Source organism: Euleptes europaea, chromosome 15, assembly GCF_029931775.1.
Source record: "Euleptes europaea isolate rEulEur1 chromosome 15, rEulEur1.hap1, whole genome shotgun sequence".
NCBI lineage: Eukaryota > Metazoa > Chordata > Lepidosauria > Squamata > Sphaerodactylidae > Euleptes > Euleptes europaea.
The window spans coordinates 10,029,962-10,044,661 of NC_079326.1; the positions used below are offsets into that span (position 1 = coordinate 10,029,962).

A 14,700-nucleotide genomic window follows, 5' to 3' on the forward strand; every position below is an offset into this window, starting at 1 on the left:
ATGACAGGAAAGTCTCTCTCTCTCTCTCTCATACACATACACACACACACACATGCTCCTCTGAAATTTACTGCCTGGGTATGAGTTTGAGACTCCTGCAACAAAACTGCAGCTATGTGCTGACTGATCCTCTCAAGAACTCTTTCAGAAACCCTATGAGCTCCTCCTGGCACAGTAATGGGCCCCAGGAGACTCTATGCAGCATGATGTGGACTTGGACAAATGTCCAAATTAACTTCTGAACTGAAGTTAATATGAAGATCAGCTTGGTTTTACATTCTACCTTTTCAATACTCCATGCATTGTTGTTCAGCCTCCTTCCTACTATCTGGAACCTCCTGGACAGCTACATCTTGATCAGGCAAGCTGCCCTGATTGCAAAACAGTTGATTGTACAAAGCTTAAAATGACATCTCTTTTCACCTGGACAATGAATGATCCAACATAACATTACATACAAAAATAGAAACCAAGAAACTTTAAGCATCTACTTTTGTTCATGGAACTCTTCTGTAGAAATCTTCACTGATGCAGAAGAAGTCTTTTCTGTAAAAGGGTAACTGAGAAGCCCTGTTTGGAGAAAACAGAACCAACAACCTGTACAGATAGTGTTCCATTTTATTTTATTTTTTTGCTGTCAAGCCACAGCTGACTTATGGCAACCCTGTAGGGTTTTCAAGGCAAGAGATGTTGGGAGGTGGTTTGCCATTGTCTATTACTTTTACTATATACATGGTAGGTAGGTCGGTAGGTAAGTAGATAGATAGATAGATAGATAGATAGATAGATAGATAGATAGATAGATAGATAGATAGATAGATAGATAGTTTATTTGCGGCCCTTGGCCAGATAAAACAAGATACATGGACTAAAATGGTCCTACCGACAAAAGTTTACAGTCCAAGTCTTATGTCACTTAAAAAAATAAAAATAATAAAATAAATAACATCCAAGTTACATCTGCCATTTGGACCTATATACGTGATGGTAAATACAGCTGTGTGCATGCATGCATACATATCCACACACACATACAAAGTTTTCCCTCTTTTTATTGTTTATTCTTGCTCGCTTATCATACTACACTGCTGTTCATTTAACATAAGCATTACATGCATACAGAATTTTGGTGTGTTGTACGTTATATAAAAATACAAAACAATGCATAAGGAAAAACAATTTATCTTAATACAGTGTCATTTATATGAACAGATGCGAAGTAATATTTGAATTAGGGGTGTGTAAAATACCTTTTAAAATTTTACCGGCAATGGAAACTTTTCAGAATCCCTTCAAAATTCTTCAGATAATTGTCTGAGGAGAATCCCCAACATTTACTTTGCATTTACTTCAAGCAATACACAGAAACAACCTAGGCATGCTAAAAAGGCTGCTGTTTTTGTTTGTTTTTTCCAAAAGTCTTTTGGCTTCTGCCTGTGATGTTCCTCAAATGTTTCATGCTGAAGTTCTCTTTAGGTAGAATTTCTGTGACAACTCTTCTCAACGGCTTCATCCATTCAGTATTTAGGGACACAGAAGATCATGGCAAAGTTAAAGCCCAAATGGTTTATAACACATCGATTAAAAAAACAAGATTGCAACATCAAAAGTGTGTGTACACAACTGGTTTTTAGCAATTCCAAGAGCCTTGTTGATATGAAGTTTGAATTGATGCAGATAATTCTTTTTTAAAACGTATAATTATTATTTTCTTGCATCTGCCTTGAAAATATAATTTACTGTTGAAGAAATCCAATGACTTTTACTGTGCTGAGCTGAAAAGTAATATTTACAAGACTGAAAAAGATAACCCCCATCCCCAAGAGCTCCTTCCTATGTGCTTTTATCTAAAGTTCTCCTGAATCTTGGGTTTTAAAAGAATCCCATTTACTTATGCAGGTTTAAGGACTCCTAGACAACCACTTTTGTGGATTGTAGGATAGAAAGCTGCTTTCTTGTCTCCCAGCAAGGATCTTAGAATACCTTGAACTGAAAAGCTCAAGGGGCCTCTGAGCCTGATGAAATAAGACTTCTAGGATATCACCTGATGCCAGAACGAATGCTTGGCATTTGCTGCAGTATAAACAAGAAATGAGGTGATGCCACAGCACAGACATTTTTTAATAAGGAAGCAGTTCAGGGAGGCTGATTACAGCTGGTTGTTGCTTAGCAATAAGGGGATTGCCCTATGCCAAAAACAGCCCTCCCTTTGATGATATATTTACCACCTTTGGGTTTGATTGGATATCTCAAGGGGTTGTGTCTCCTTCTGTGTCCTATGAATGGCCTTTTCCTTGGCTGGAGGGAACAAATGTGTTTCAGTATTTCTGCGGTTATTCTAGATTCACATATTTTCCCATTTAGCCACCAAGAAAAAGGGGTGCTTCTACCTGGTATTCTAAGATCCTAGAACATTATGACTCAAGGATGTTTTCAGGATTAGGTGGACCGAAGCAGTGCAAGGTAGTTCCTCAAAAGTTTTTTTTTCTTGAAATGTCCAGAGTTTCTCTTCTTCACTGTGGAAGAATCTTAGAAACAACCTAGAAATTTGGGGATGGGACTCTGAGAGGGAAGGGACATAAGTCAATGTGAAACAGTAAAAAGAAAACCTACATGAAAGTTGTCTGTAAAGCTCTTTGTTTATATTCTGCATTTCTAACCCACCTCTCTCCCAGTTGCCCTAAGGAAAGTTACAATTAAAAGAATGGAGACAACAAATTTAAAACATAGAAGCTAAAATTTACAGCAAAACTACAATCCTGAAACCAAGTCGATCTAGTTCCACATAAAAACTACTTTTAAATAATTCAGCCTTGCAGTGGTGCTCAAAAGTCCTCGAAATAGGGGCCTTCATCGTATCTTCAGGAAGCCCATTCCACAATACAGGTGCTACCACATAAAAAGCCCTCGCCTGGGCAGCTGAAGTCCAAACTTGCCAAGCAACAATTCTTACTAAGCAAATGGATCAATTACTGTTAATCTGTTTTCCCTTATGTTTATCTACAAGTAAAAAAGCATTAAAGGTTTAGTGAATGCTGAATATTCAGGGGAAGAGATCTGGAATAACCATGAAGTGGGGGGGCTGCCTTTCCCAGGCCAAACTCCAGTGGACAGGAGACAGTAAAACAATCCACAGAGAAGACTTCATATTTTTACAGTGCAGTCCTACTCAAGAGTTACAGCCTTCTAAGCCCACAGACTTCAGTGGCATTAGAAGTGTGTAACTCTGTTTAGGACTGCACTGTTAGCGTGGATTCAAATGAAGTGTCTGATGTGGAAATACCACTAGCAAGTGAGACATCACAGATGCATCTTAGAAATAATAGATCACTTCAGGTGATCCTCTGAAAGTAGTATCAGATGATCTCTTGCTAACAGGAAGTGCAGCTTACCCACACTTCCTCTTCAGTAATGTTTCATTAGAAATTGTAGCCTTCATGTTCTTCACCTTTACTCCTGTCTCCCATTAGATGTACAAGCTGTCTCCCTGTATGGGACTTGCACATCTCTCAGGAGAAGGAGTTGCAAAAGCTATGTGTCTGCCATGTTTTTGCAGCTGAGCAGGAAGCAGGAAAATGGCACTTTCTGTTTTTAAAGACTAACAAAATATTAGAAGCCATTCTAAATCCACATGTAATGCAAAAAGGAGCAGGGGAAAATGCCACACCTTCAAGTTTGATTGACCCATGGAGAAAATCTCGTTGCATGGCTTTCAGCAAGCCAACTAGCCTCAAAGTATTATTGCCTTCCCTGCAGTCTAGAAATCCCAAGACAGAGCCATGCAAATTCTGCATATCCTGAAAATATCTGTTGTCATTGTTCCTTTAAAAAACAACAACAAATGTCTACCCATTAAAGCTGTGCAGGTACATTTGAAAGTCAGTGCTTCGGAGACCATGTGCAAGGCAGTGATGAGTTATGGCAAGAAGAGAGGAAGGTTCAGCTAGACAGCCAAAGAATGGGCTGTAGTCACATCGACTTTTTTTTTTGTACCATCAAGTCACAGCTGAGTTATGGTGATCCTGTACGGTTTTCAAGGCCAAATTGCCTGCCTCTGCCTCATAACCCTTAATTCTTTGGAGGTCTCCCATCCAAATACTATCCAGAGCTGACCTCTTACCTTCGAAGATCTGAAGCGATCAGACTAGCCTGGGCCTATCCAGGTCAGGGCATCGACTAGCAGTAGGTAAACAAATGATGCCAAAAATTGGGGGGGGGGGAGGAGTTTCCACATAATTTTCAGAGTTGGCACAATTCATTTTATCTTGGGGCAGAACCTTTATTGTTTTTAATCATAGCATATATAAAAACATCAATCTGTAATGCTTAAATTATCTTTGAGAGCCTTACAGAGATTGATTATGAGAGCTTGTGATAGCAGTTATGTGGAAGGATTTGTAATGTTTATGAGCATTTTGGCCAATGTGACTTTTATGTTTGCACTACAAACTGGATTGAAGCAATAATTGCTTCAAACATCATGTGTGAAAACACCCTGAGTTTTTTCTCCTAACTATGTTTGTGCTGTTTTCTCTAAAGCAGTGGTTCCCAACCTTTTTTGACCAGGGACCACTAGGACTTTTTTGTTCGGTGCAGGGACCCCAAGGTTCAAAATAAAAATTCCAAGAATTTGAAAATAAACTTTAATCATAACTGTTAGTTAAACATTAAACTTAGAATAATATTTGAATATATATTTTTATAATAGAGAACTTTTAATTGAAAATATTAATTTATTATGGGTTTATAACTTTGTTTCGCGGACCTTAATTTAGTTCTTGTGGACCCCTGGGGGTCCTCGGACTCCAGGTTGGGAACCAGTGCTCTAAAGGAAAACAAATTGACTATTCCCTTGCTTCCTTCCTCCAGGAAAGCTTGCTAGGAGAGAAAAGTAATTCATCAGCAGAATAAACTGAGGTCAACCTCATGACCTCTGCACATATGTGAAACCATCAGATTCGAGAGACCCCAGTGGATCATTCGAGAGACCCCAGTGGATTAAGCCCACGATCATAGATGCTGCGTTAAAAAACAACAAGTCTTTCCCACAGCTTATAGAACCTGGAGGATTTAAATTAGAGCAGACAGTAATAAAATGCATATTACTTGATTTGTGCTAGAAGAGTCCCAGGCCAACATGCAGAATCTGACAGCTTCCAGCAGAGTTTTACAACAGGAATTTTTTTTTACTTATGTGTGCAATGAAGGGGTGTGTTAGATGGCTGCACCAATAAAGCCCCGGCTGCTGTTGGGCATCAAGACTTCTTCTCTCGTCAAATTAATGGGGACCAATGGCAGAGCTGACACTGCGGGCATAAATCACAGGAAGGAGCAGCGAGGAATGAGTACAAGGCTTTTCTTTCTATTTAGTAATTTATCAAGGGAAGTGGCACATTAATAAACAGATCTCCCTTGAGGTGTAGGAATAACAGAGACAAATATGACTGTCAACCCCAGCCTGCTTCTTCTTTTTAGCTAGATAGGCTACGGGACACAGAGGAAGCTCTGAGTGTGTGTGTGTGTGTGTGTGTGTGTGTAAATGTATCTTATATTGCAATAGCATCTTGAAATTCTAATCAAGAACAGGGCTCTTTGGTGCACAATTCCTCATTAGCCAAACTACTGTACTCCAAAGACATTCACAGAAAGGTTTTGCAAGGGGGTGGATGTGCGTTGGATATTTCCTGCCTCTACAAGACGGTTCTTTCCAAGATGCTTGTACTGCTGGATGGTAGGCCCTCTCCTGTCCCCTTAGGGTTGTCAATCTCCAGGTGGGGCCTGGAGATCTCCTGGAATTACAGGTGGCCTCCAGACTATAGACATCTTTTCTCCTGGAGGGAATGGCAGCTTCATAATGCATGGCATTATATACTCCTAAGGTCCCTCCCCAAGCCTCACACTCTCCAGGCTCCACCGCCAAATCTTCAGAAATTTCCCTACTCAGAGTTGGAAACCGTACCCCACACAGTCCGTGTCACAGGTGGAAGCCATTGCAGTGGTGGCATGATGCTGGCACCAGCTGTGTAGCATACATGACCATATTTGCAACACAAGCTCGGGAATTCACTGGGGGGAAGGGTACTTGCTTTTTCAAACAAAGCATCCCGCAGCTCCAGATTAGCTCCTACAAGCTAGACTTCATCTATAGGTGGACTCTATGGAGCTGTGCACTGTGGTTTGGATCCCATGGGAAACTGCCACTAATAGAAAAGGGTGCATTTTTTGCTGATTCCCCCTTCCTGCTGCAGACCTCTGATTTCCTCTTCTTGCTGTTTTTGTGGGGCACATTGGAGGATATTTTTGTACTGCAGCAGAAATGGGTAAGTAAAGAAATCTCACTGTGCTGACAAAAATCCCTTTCTTCAGCTGAGATTTACCACCAGACCATGCACCATGTACCTATCTGCTAGCACATCCCATGTAACTAGCATTCCTTTTTATCTTCTAGTGCAGGGGTCTGCAAACTGCGGCTCCCGAGCCGCATGCAGCTCTTTGGCCCGTTGAGTGCGGCTCTCCGAACTTGGTTCAGAGCCCCTGCTCTCGCGCCCGCTCGCGCTGGCAGCTGGGCTGCGGAGCCGGCACCCCTGAGAGAGCGAGTGAGTGAGCGCGAGAGAGCAGGTGAGCGGGCGCGCTGTCTCTCCCCCCCCCCCCGCCATGGAGAACGGCCAGGTCCCCCTTTCCCTTGCTCTCAATGGTTGGGAGGCTAAAGCCTCCCCTCCCCTCTAGCCACGCAATTGCTGGGCGGGCGGCTTGGCGGTTCCTGCCCCCCCGCCTATCAGCTGTTGGGCGGGGCGGGCTTCCTTTGGTGGACCTGGCCTCCGGCTGAGTCCCATAGGGAGGCCATGTCTACCCACTGGCTTTCTTGGCAGTAGACCTGGACTCCGAGGAGGGGAAAAAGTCCCCCTTCAGAGGCCAGGTCTACCAATTGGCTTCTATGGGCCTCCGGAGGCCAGGTCTACTGCCAAGAAAGCCAGTGGGTAGATCTGGCCTCCCAATGGGACTCCAGACGGGGAGGGGAAAATGGCAGGGACTTACAATTTAATTTTTATCAATAAATAAGATCACTATTAAGTATGACATCAAGTTTTATTCAGTGTACCTATAGTTTAATTAAGACTTAAAACTTTAATTAAAGTTTATTAAGTTAATAAACAGTGTACCTACCTATATAGTTTAAGTTTAAGAAATTTGGCTCTCAAAAGAAATCTCAATCATTGTACTGTTGATATTTGGCTCTTTTGACTAATGAGTTTGCCGACCCCTGTTCTAGTATTTTGAGGACTCCTTGAATATTCAAATAAATCATGTTATATCTGACTTAGCTAGATTGTAATTATCAGTTTGCCTTTTTTCTTTTACATTTTGAGACTCTAGAGTTAAAATGCAAAAAAGTGCAGAATGTTATACTGTGCACAGAATGCCATATTCTGAAGTATCAACTAAGTGTAGCAAGTATTTAGTCTTTTGGCTGTAAAGGTAAGCTTGACAGTGTACATGCAATGGTGGCTGAAACATTCACAGCCACATGGGGACTCAGTAGAATTCCCAGTGGTCAAGCAATTAGTGACCATCCTATCTTCCTACCTCTTGACTGGAAGAGTTAGAATAAACTGTATAAAAGAAACAAATTGATGAACATTCATAATTTATACATGTACTGAATTTGGGTCTCTATGGGTGCAGAATTCTGATTTTTTAAATATAGTGTAGAGTATAAACTTTATATACTTTTAGTTCTGGAAATGATATGAATAGACAGATGATGACAATGGTTTAAAACTGGAAGTTGCAAAAGAGTTCATCTTTACAATGCGGTCATCTGAGACCTAATGATTTGCAACTAACGTGTTTTGCTTAGTAGAGAGAGAATATAAGGAAAAGACTTATTTGTTACCTATAGCAAGTAACTGCAGAGTTGTGCCTAAAATAAGAATTTGTCTACAAATTCAGTTACTGTTGTTTAAAATACATCGCTTTCCCAACTAAATTTCTACCAAGCTGTGAGGAATTTCTATCAATACATAAAGCTGCTTACATTGGAAAATTCCAGAGAACAAACCCTAATTCTTTGGGCAGAGCAATCCTAAGCAGGTCTACTCAGAAGTCAGTCCCATTTTATTTAGTGAAGTTTACTTCCAGGAAAATGATCTTAGGATGGCAGCTTTGGACTCATAAAAATAACTTCTTCTTTGATATAACATTAGAGCTTTCTCATATAAAATAAAGTGGGTAGCTATTAACCAAGAGAAAAGCCTTTTGCATCCAAGTGTTTCATCAGTAACACTTTGTTTAAACCTCTCACACCTGCAGGCACACCTAGGTGAATTGCCTTATTGGCCAACAATTGCTAATACAGGTTATTGCTGAGTAGCGGATGGCTTCTGTGAGCCTGCTTTTGTGGGCTGACTTGTGTCTGTTCCCCCGTCCCCTCTTTTAAATTGTAAGTTAATTTAATGGTGGCAAAATGCTTTGATTGATAGCTGCTGAATGCAAGTATTAATTTATCCTACAAAAAAGCTATCATTGTTTCGCCAATAAGCATAATATCCTCTAACCCCTTTCCACAACATGAATTGCCTCAGCCCTAAGAAGATCCCGCTTTGAGGATCAAAACATAAGCCAGGATTCTATTCTTTGAAACAAGCAGGCAAACCAATAACCAGTTAAGCTAGACTGAGCTTTCCCTTTAACAAGGAAAGCAAACAACCCAACTATTAATTACATACCAAACTCTCATGAAGTCAAGTGAGACCCCACATGAAGGGTTTAAACTAGCTACCTCCTATTACTTTGCTTATTCTCAAAATAGGAAAGTTCTTTGAAGACTGCTAAAACAGCCTCTTTGAGAACTGTGGACTGGCACGTAGCTGCCATAAAGCAAAGAGTCTTGCCTGCTTTACAAATGGTCCATGACTGCTACCAGCTTTAAGATGATTAAATCTTGGGTTCATCCCTGGCAAGCAGGCATTCAGCCCATGAGATTCTTTTCCTTTAGCACCTTCACTCAGTGGTCCTCCTTTGGCCTGTACCCTTGCCTCTGAAAGAGCCAAGTTAACCTTGTGAGGCATGAACCCCATCCTGATGGACTTGCACGTACTAGCTCAGATTCACACTGCATCTGGACAGGGAAGGAGACTTGACTTCACTTTACTTTTCAACTGAGGCACAATATAAACATTTTTGGCTCCTCTGGTGCTCTCTCCTTGAGCAAGCTCTTGAGAGTTTCATTCGGCCTGCATTCTTTCACTCCATATTGACCTGCCTGACTCAGGGGGCAAGGCAAGATTTAATACTGATCCAGCAGCTGCATGGTGGCCATTTTATATGGAGCCATGCCGAGGCTCAATAGGCCAGCATGCTTATCTCCTTACTGTAGTTTTTGGAGGAGGTTGGGAGGAGAAGGCCTGAGGCTGAGAAATAGCGTCTTGCTTAAGGCAAAATGATGAGTTCACAAATGAGGTCAAACTTGAACAAGAGAGTTTCTTGCTGAGAACTCATTCTACTAACCACTGTGCTATGCTAGTCCCAGCGCTTGGATATGCTCAGGGGAGCTGACTTGGATATGGCTATTGCAATATAGTGTGAGAGCACCTAATCCATCCAGTGCTCCTCTCTGTGGACATATGAATCTATGAAGCTGACTTATACTGAGTCAGACCTTGGCCTGTCTAGCTCAGTACTGTCTACTCTGACTGACAGCAACTCTTCAGCATCTCAGGCAAAAAAGAGTCTTTCCTTCTGCATGAAAAACATACTGAGCAGATGCTCCTCCCTATCGCTACAGGATAACAGAAAATTTGTAATTTCTTTTCCTTATGTTACCTATTAAGAAGATGACGCCTACTTCTTTTTATTCAAATCAAAGCCCTATTCCTTTATTTTTTTTCATACAGTGTCAAGATTCTCCAGTCCAAGAGTGACGCCAAGATTAAGTCGAAAGCGAGCATTTTCCATATCCCCACTGTCTGATGCCAGCATAGATCTTCAGACAATGATTCGGACTTCCCCAAATTCCTTGGTAGCTTATATAAATAACTCCAGAAGTAGTTCTGCGGCAAGTGGATCTTATGGGCATTTATCGGCAGGGGCAATAAGGTAAGGTAGAGGGAGGACTCAAACATTCTTAGATCTCTTGCTGAAAAGATTTGACAGAACAACTACCATAGAAATGGAAACTCTGAAGAAAAAATCATGTCCAACATTTAATTAATTTATATGGCATGTCTGTTAATCCTTGATTTCACACCTGCAAAAGAGTACATTACATGTAGCATGTTTCTGTCACACTGTTGAAAGCGACTATGCTTTGGTAGCACATACAGGGTTTTTCCCAATCTTTACTGTATCTGCCCACTCTGGAGAATTGTTTCATCAAAGACAAGGCAGTGATCAGTGCAATGAGGTGGGGGGTGGGAGACCCAGTTTTTCTGAGATCTCTTCTCAGAAAGTGTTCTGAACAGCCCATTCCTGACATTTGGGCCAAAAGCCCATAGGAGGCTGACTAAGGCCTCCGCGGGTGCAGGGACCCACATTGCCGGCGCCCGAAAGGCGCACACCGGTGTGAGTGGCCCCAGTGCCGGCTTGCAGCCCTGGCTGCTGCTGTGAGCCGGGAGGCGTTCCCGGGGCGTAACAGCGTCCCGGGAGGTGTTCCCAGGGCGTAACGGCACCGGCTGGGGGGCGGGCGTCTGCCAGAAATGCCTCCTTTTTTTTGCGTTTTAGCTGGTGTATCTCCCGTACAACCCTATGTGGGTTGCACGGTTTTTTTGCGCTGGGCAGAGGTTTCACCACTGCCGAAACCTCCTTAGGAGGCAACGCCACTGGGTTGCCTCCTAAGCCCGGCGCAGGCATTCCGCTCAGGAATGCACTGCAAAAACCCCATGCCATTATGAGCATACTACTTCCCCCACCTGCTTTTTGTACTACATATAACTCTTCTGTTTAATAAACACTACATTCTTTATGACTACTGCTATAATGTAATTAGCAGTGTGAGCAGTACAGCCTCTGGAAATATGGGTAAATGCAAATAATATAACAATCGCATGCTTTCTCCAATATTTCCCATGGCTTCAAATGTTTATGAATGTCTTGTCTTCTCAATGAATCTGGATTCTGATTCACATTTAACAGCAGATTCTAACTGTATTGACATGGATTTCTACAGAGATAATGGCACAAGTGACGGGAATGTTGTCATCTCCCAGCCACTACCATGGTGGTTCTTATTTGAACTGAAAGAATCTAGAGATTGAGACAATTTGATTACACATTGCACAGATCCCAGTCTGAGTACTGCTTTGAGAGATCCAAGGCTCCAAATGGGGCCCAATGAACATAATTAGCTTTGGGTCCATCAGAGCTCTAAACTGGCCCAAGTGCAATTTATATTCTGCAAATTCAGAATGACCCACAACAAAGGCCACAACTAGAGAGGTTGATGGGCCTCATTAAAGGAGCTGCAAAAGAGAGGAAGCTACCTCCTGGGAGAATCAAAATGAAAAAAGGAAAATGTTATAATTTAAAGTTATTGTCTGCTGTCTCTTTTGTGTGTGTTTTTAAAATGCAGCTTTCCTTTGTTGTGTTCTCAGAAGGCAGACTTTTGGGACATTTCCAAAGAAGATGATACCCAGCACTATTGCTGTTAGCCTAGGTCCCTTAATGCAACTGCTCTCCAATGCTCCAGCTCTTTATTATTATATTTTCATCTTGTGATGTTCTTTCTCTCCAGTCCAGCATTCACCTTCCCCCATCCTATCAATCCAGTGACATATCAACAGATTCTGAATCAGCAAAGAGGCCTGAGTTCAGCATTTGGACATACACCCCCCTTCATCCAGCCGTCCCCAACATTCCCTGCACGGCAACATGTGGCGGTCATCTCTGTCAATTCTACGCCTGCTCAGATCAGCAACAGCAGCAATTGCATAGCTGATTCCAACCAGGTAGGATTCACATTGGCTTCTGACAGGATTTGACCAGGGCTCTTTATAAACTCATGTGCCAAAACCAAATACATCCATAAAAATGAATATTTTCCGTTGCCATGTCAGGTTCTCTCTTAAGAGTTCACTGCAACACTGGATCCCTTTAAACACAGGAATGCCATGGCTGTGGCATCATCACAGCTCTGCTCATTTGGATTGTTTCCTTGGAGCTTTCTATCCTGTGTTCGGGCTGAATTCCCTCCCTCCCCAGCACTGTGGTCATTTACGCATGCCTAGTACGTCATTGGTTTGTCCCTCTCATGAATGCATGGTGAACTCTGCCCTGCATCGATCCCGCAAAAGATCAGGGAGGAATGTTCATCATCATCATCATCATCATTCCTTTATTGGCATAAAAACACAATTCAAAAGGTTACAAAAGGAATGGGAATGTTAAAAGGTGCCCTTTATAATATGGGAATGGCCCGGTGCTTGCACAGGGGACCTTTACCTTTAAAAGGTGGTTACATTGAGAAATGCAGTTTGTTGGTACTGCCATCTAGTTAGCTGTTTGGCGGGCTTTTAAAACAAACTTTAAAAGCTGTGCCACTATCTCCAATATTTGGGGTGAACGATTGTTCAATAAATAGAGAACTTTAAAAGAATCTGAGACATTCAGTCTATTTACCAATAGGGGGCTTAGTAGTTCATTACGAGATTCTGTGTAAAAAATACAATAAAATAACGAGAGCATTATTGTCACAAGGGCAGAGCCTGTCAGACAGAGGAATTCTCCGAAATCTGCCTTCAAGTAGCGCAGATGGCAAAACATTTAATCTGGCCAGAGAGATAGCTCTATGTTGAGATGGATCACACAGGTAAGATAAGTATGGAGAGGGCAGGGAGGAATGTTACCATGCACAGTGCTGCAGGATAGTAAGGGAGTGGTCATCATTTTCGTCACCACTTTGTGATTGTCTGATGCCAGTTAAGGGTTGACCTAACACCGAGGTTTGTTTGTTTGTTTGGTGTGTGTTTTTAATACCAGCATGCCGGCATACCATTGTATCAGCATTAAAATTCCCCCCTTTTTTTAGCAAAAATAGTTTTAGACCTCCCATCTCCTCTCAAATATGTCTTTCTCTGCCTTTGCAAAATGAAAACAGAGAGGCGGGCAGGCAGGTGCTGGTTCCCCTGGGCAGTGAAAGAACTCTCATGGCTGGGGTGGTGATGGAGGCTTCTCACAGACCTTGGAGGAGGGTTGTTTCTTCATTCCTGGAGGGGAAGGGGGGAGCCCTACACTTGTTCCCTCATTGTGTGCCCCTTCGCAGCAGTGGTTCTGCAGCAGAGGGTTGTGTGTGTGAGAGAGTATAGGGGAGCAATGGCAAAGCTCCCAGCCACACCACTCCACTTCTGTGTTTCTTGTTACTGCTGTTTTATCAAAAACTGAAGCACCTCCTGCCCGCCAATCCAATTTGTTGGTATACCAACGTACCATCAATAAAAATACTTTAAAAAATAATAATTAAGAACTAAGGAGCACTCAGGAGATGTATGGGCATTCCAGGCAATGGCGGACATGTTCCAGAGTTCCCCCAAGAGGGAAAAGGGGGGAGGAGTGGGATGGGGAAAGTGCAATGGGGAAGTGTCAGAAGGAAGGGGGTTGACCCATGTGCTGAAACATGCACCAGCAAGCACTCGAAATTGCCGCGATTCTTTATTTACTTTTGGGACAAAACTGGGATTGGAAAACCAGGGGAAGTTTCACAATGGAAGTGTGTTGGACCTGCAGGCAGGAGATGATAATGCATTATGACAATGGAGATTTGCTACATTCGCGGGAGAATCGCAAGACAAAGCAACCATGTGTTATCGCCCTGTGTCTCAAGATTCATGTATTTCCCACTAAGAAAGTGAGATATATTGATCTGCAGTGATAAACTGTGCAGTTAACTGATGCACATCCTTTCAAGTAGCCCTGTTATGAAGCATGTACTGCCACAGGGTTAACATAATGCGTAGACTTGCCCTTAGCATGTGCAAGGCAGCATTCAAAGGATAGCCTTTCAGTGTACTTGGGAGAACTGAAGGTGTCTGAAAACACGTTTGGACCTATCACACAAATAAATCAGCATCCATAAGCTCAAACTGCAAGCTTGAGTGCCAGGAACCAACTGGGGAAAATGCACAAGACTGCTATCCTCCATTGGTGCATGCAACAGCAAGTTCAAATGAGCAGGTTGCTAGATACACATAGGTTAAATTAAAGGGGTACATAATAAATCTTTCAAATAGTGGTGGGGTGGGAATGCAAATAGATTTTTTTAAAACCAGAGAAGCTGATTAATTGAACAATCTTTCCCTACCCAAGAAAGTAGTGCAGTGTAACAGTAGTGAAACGTTTGTGGGCTTCCTGGAGGCACCTGACTGGCCACTGTGTGAAGAGACTGCTGGACTTGATGGGCCTTGGTCTGATCCAGCAGGGCTTTTCTTATGTTCTTATGACAGGCTGACCCTCCCCATTATTGTTTTTTATAAACATAATAAACAGAAGGATTTTTTTAAAAAAAATGATGTAAGTGCATGAATATGGAAATTTTAATTCTATTCTCTCCAATCCAGAAGGAGACCGCAGTTTTAAAAACTGAGGAGTAAATGTTCCTTGGCTTCTATGTACATATTTTTGGATGAAGATCTCTGGTATATTGGATGCACGACCACACGCTTCTGTGGATGCTTGTCCACCTATAGCTGCTGTGTATCGGCACTGCTTTGC

General features: G+C 42.3%; 1 protein-coding gene across 1 annotated transcript in view; it reads left to right on the forward strand.

Annotated features, from left to right (window-relative positions):
• GLI2 (GLI family zinc finger 2) overlaps window positions 1–14,700 on the forward strand; it is a 235,972-nt gene that overhangs the window by 189,224 nt on the left and 32,048 nt on the right. Inside the window, exons 5-6 of the mRNA XM_056861298.1 lie at window positions 9,894–10,095; window positions 11,729–11,942. Coding sequence (XP_056717276.1) covers window positions 9,894–10,095; window positions 11,729–11,942 — 416 coding nt within the window. The remainder of the gene's footprint in view (window positions 1–9,893; window positions 10,096–11,728; window positions 11,943–14,700) is intronic.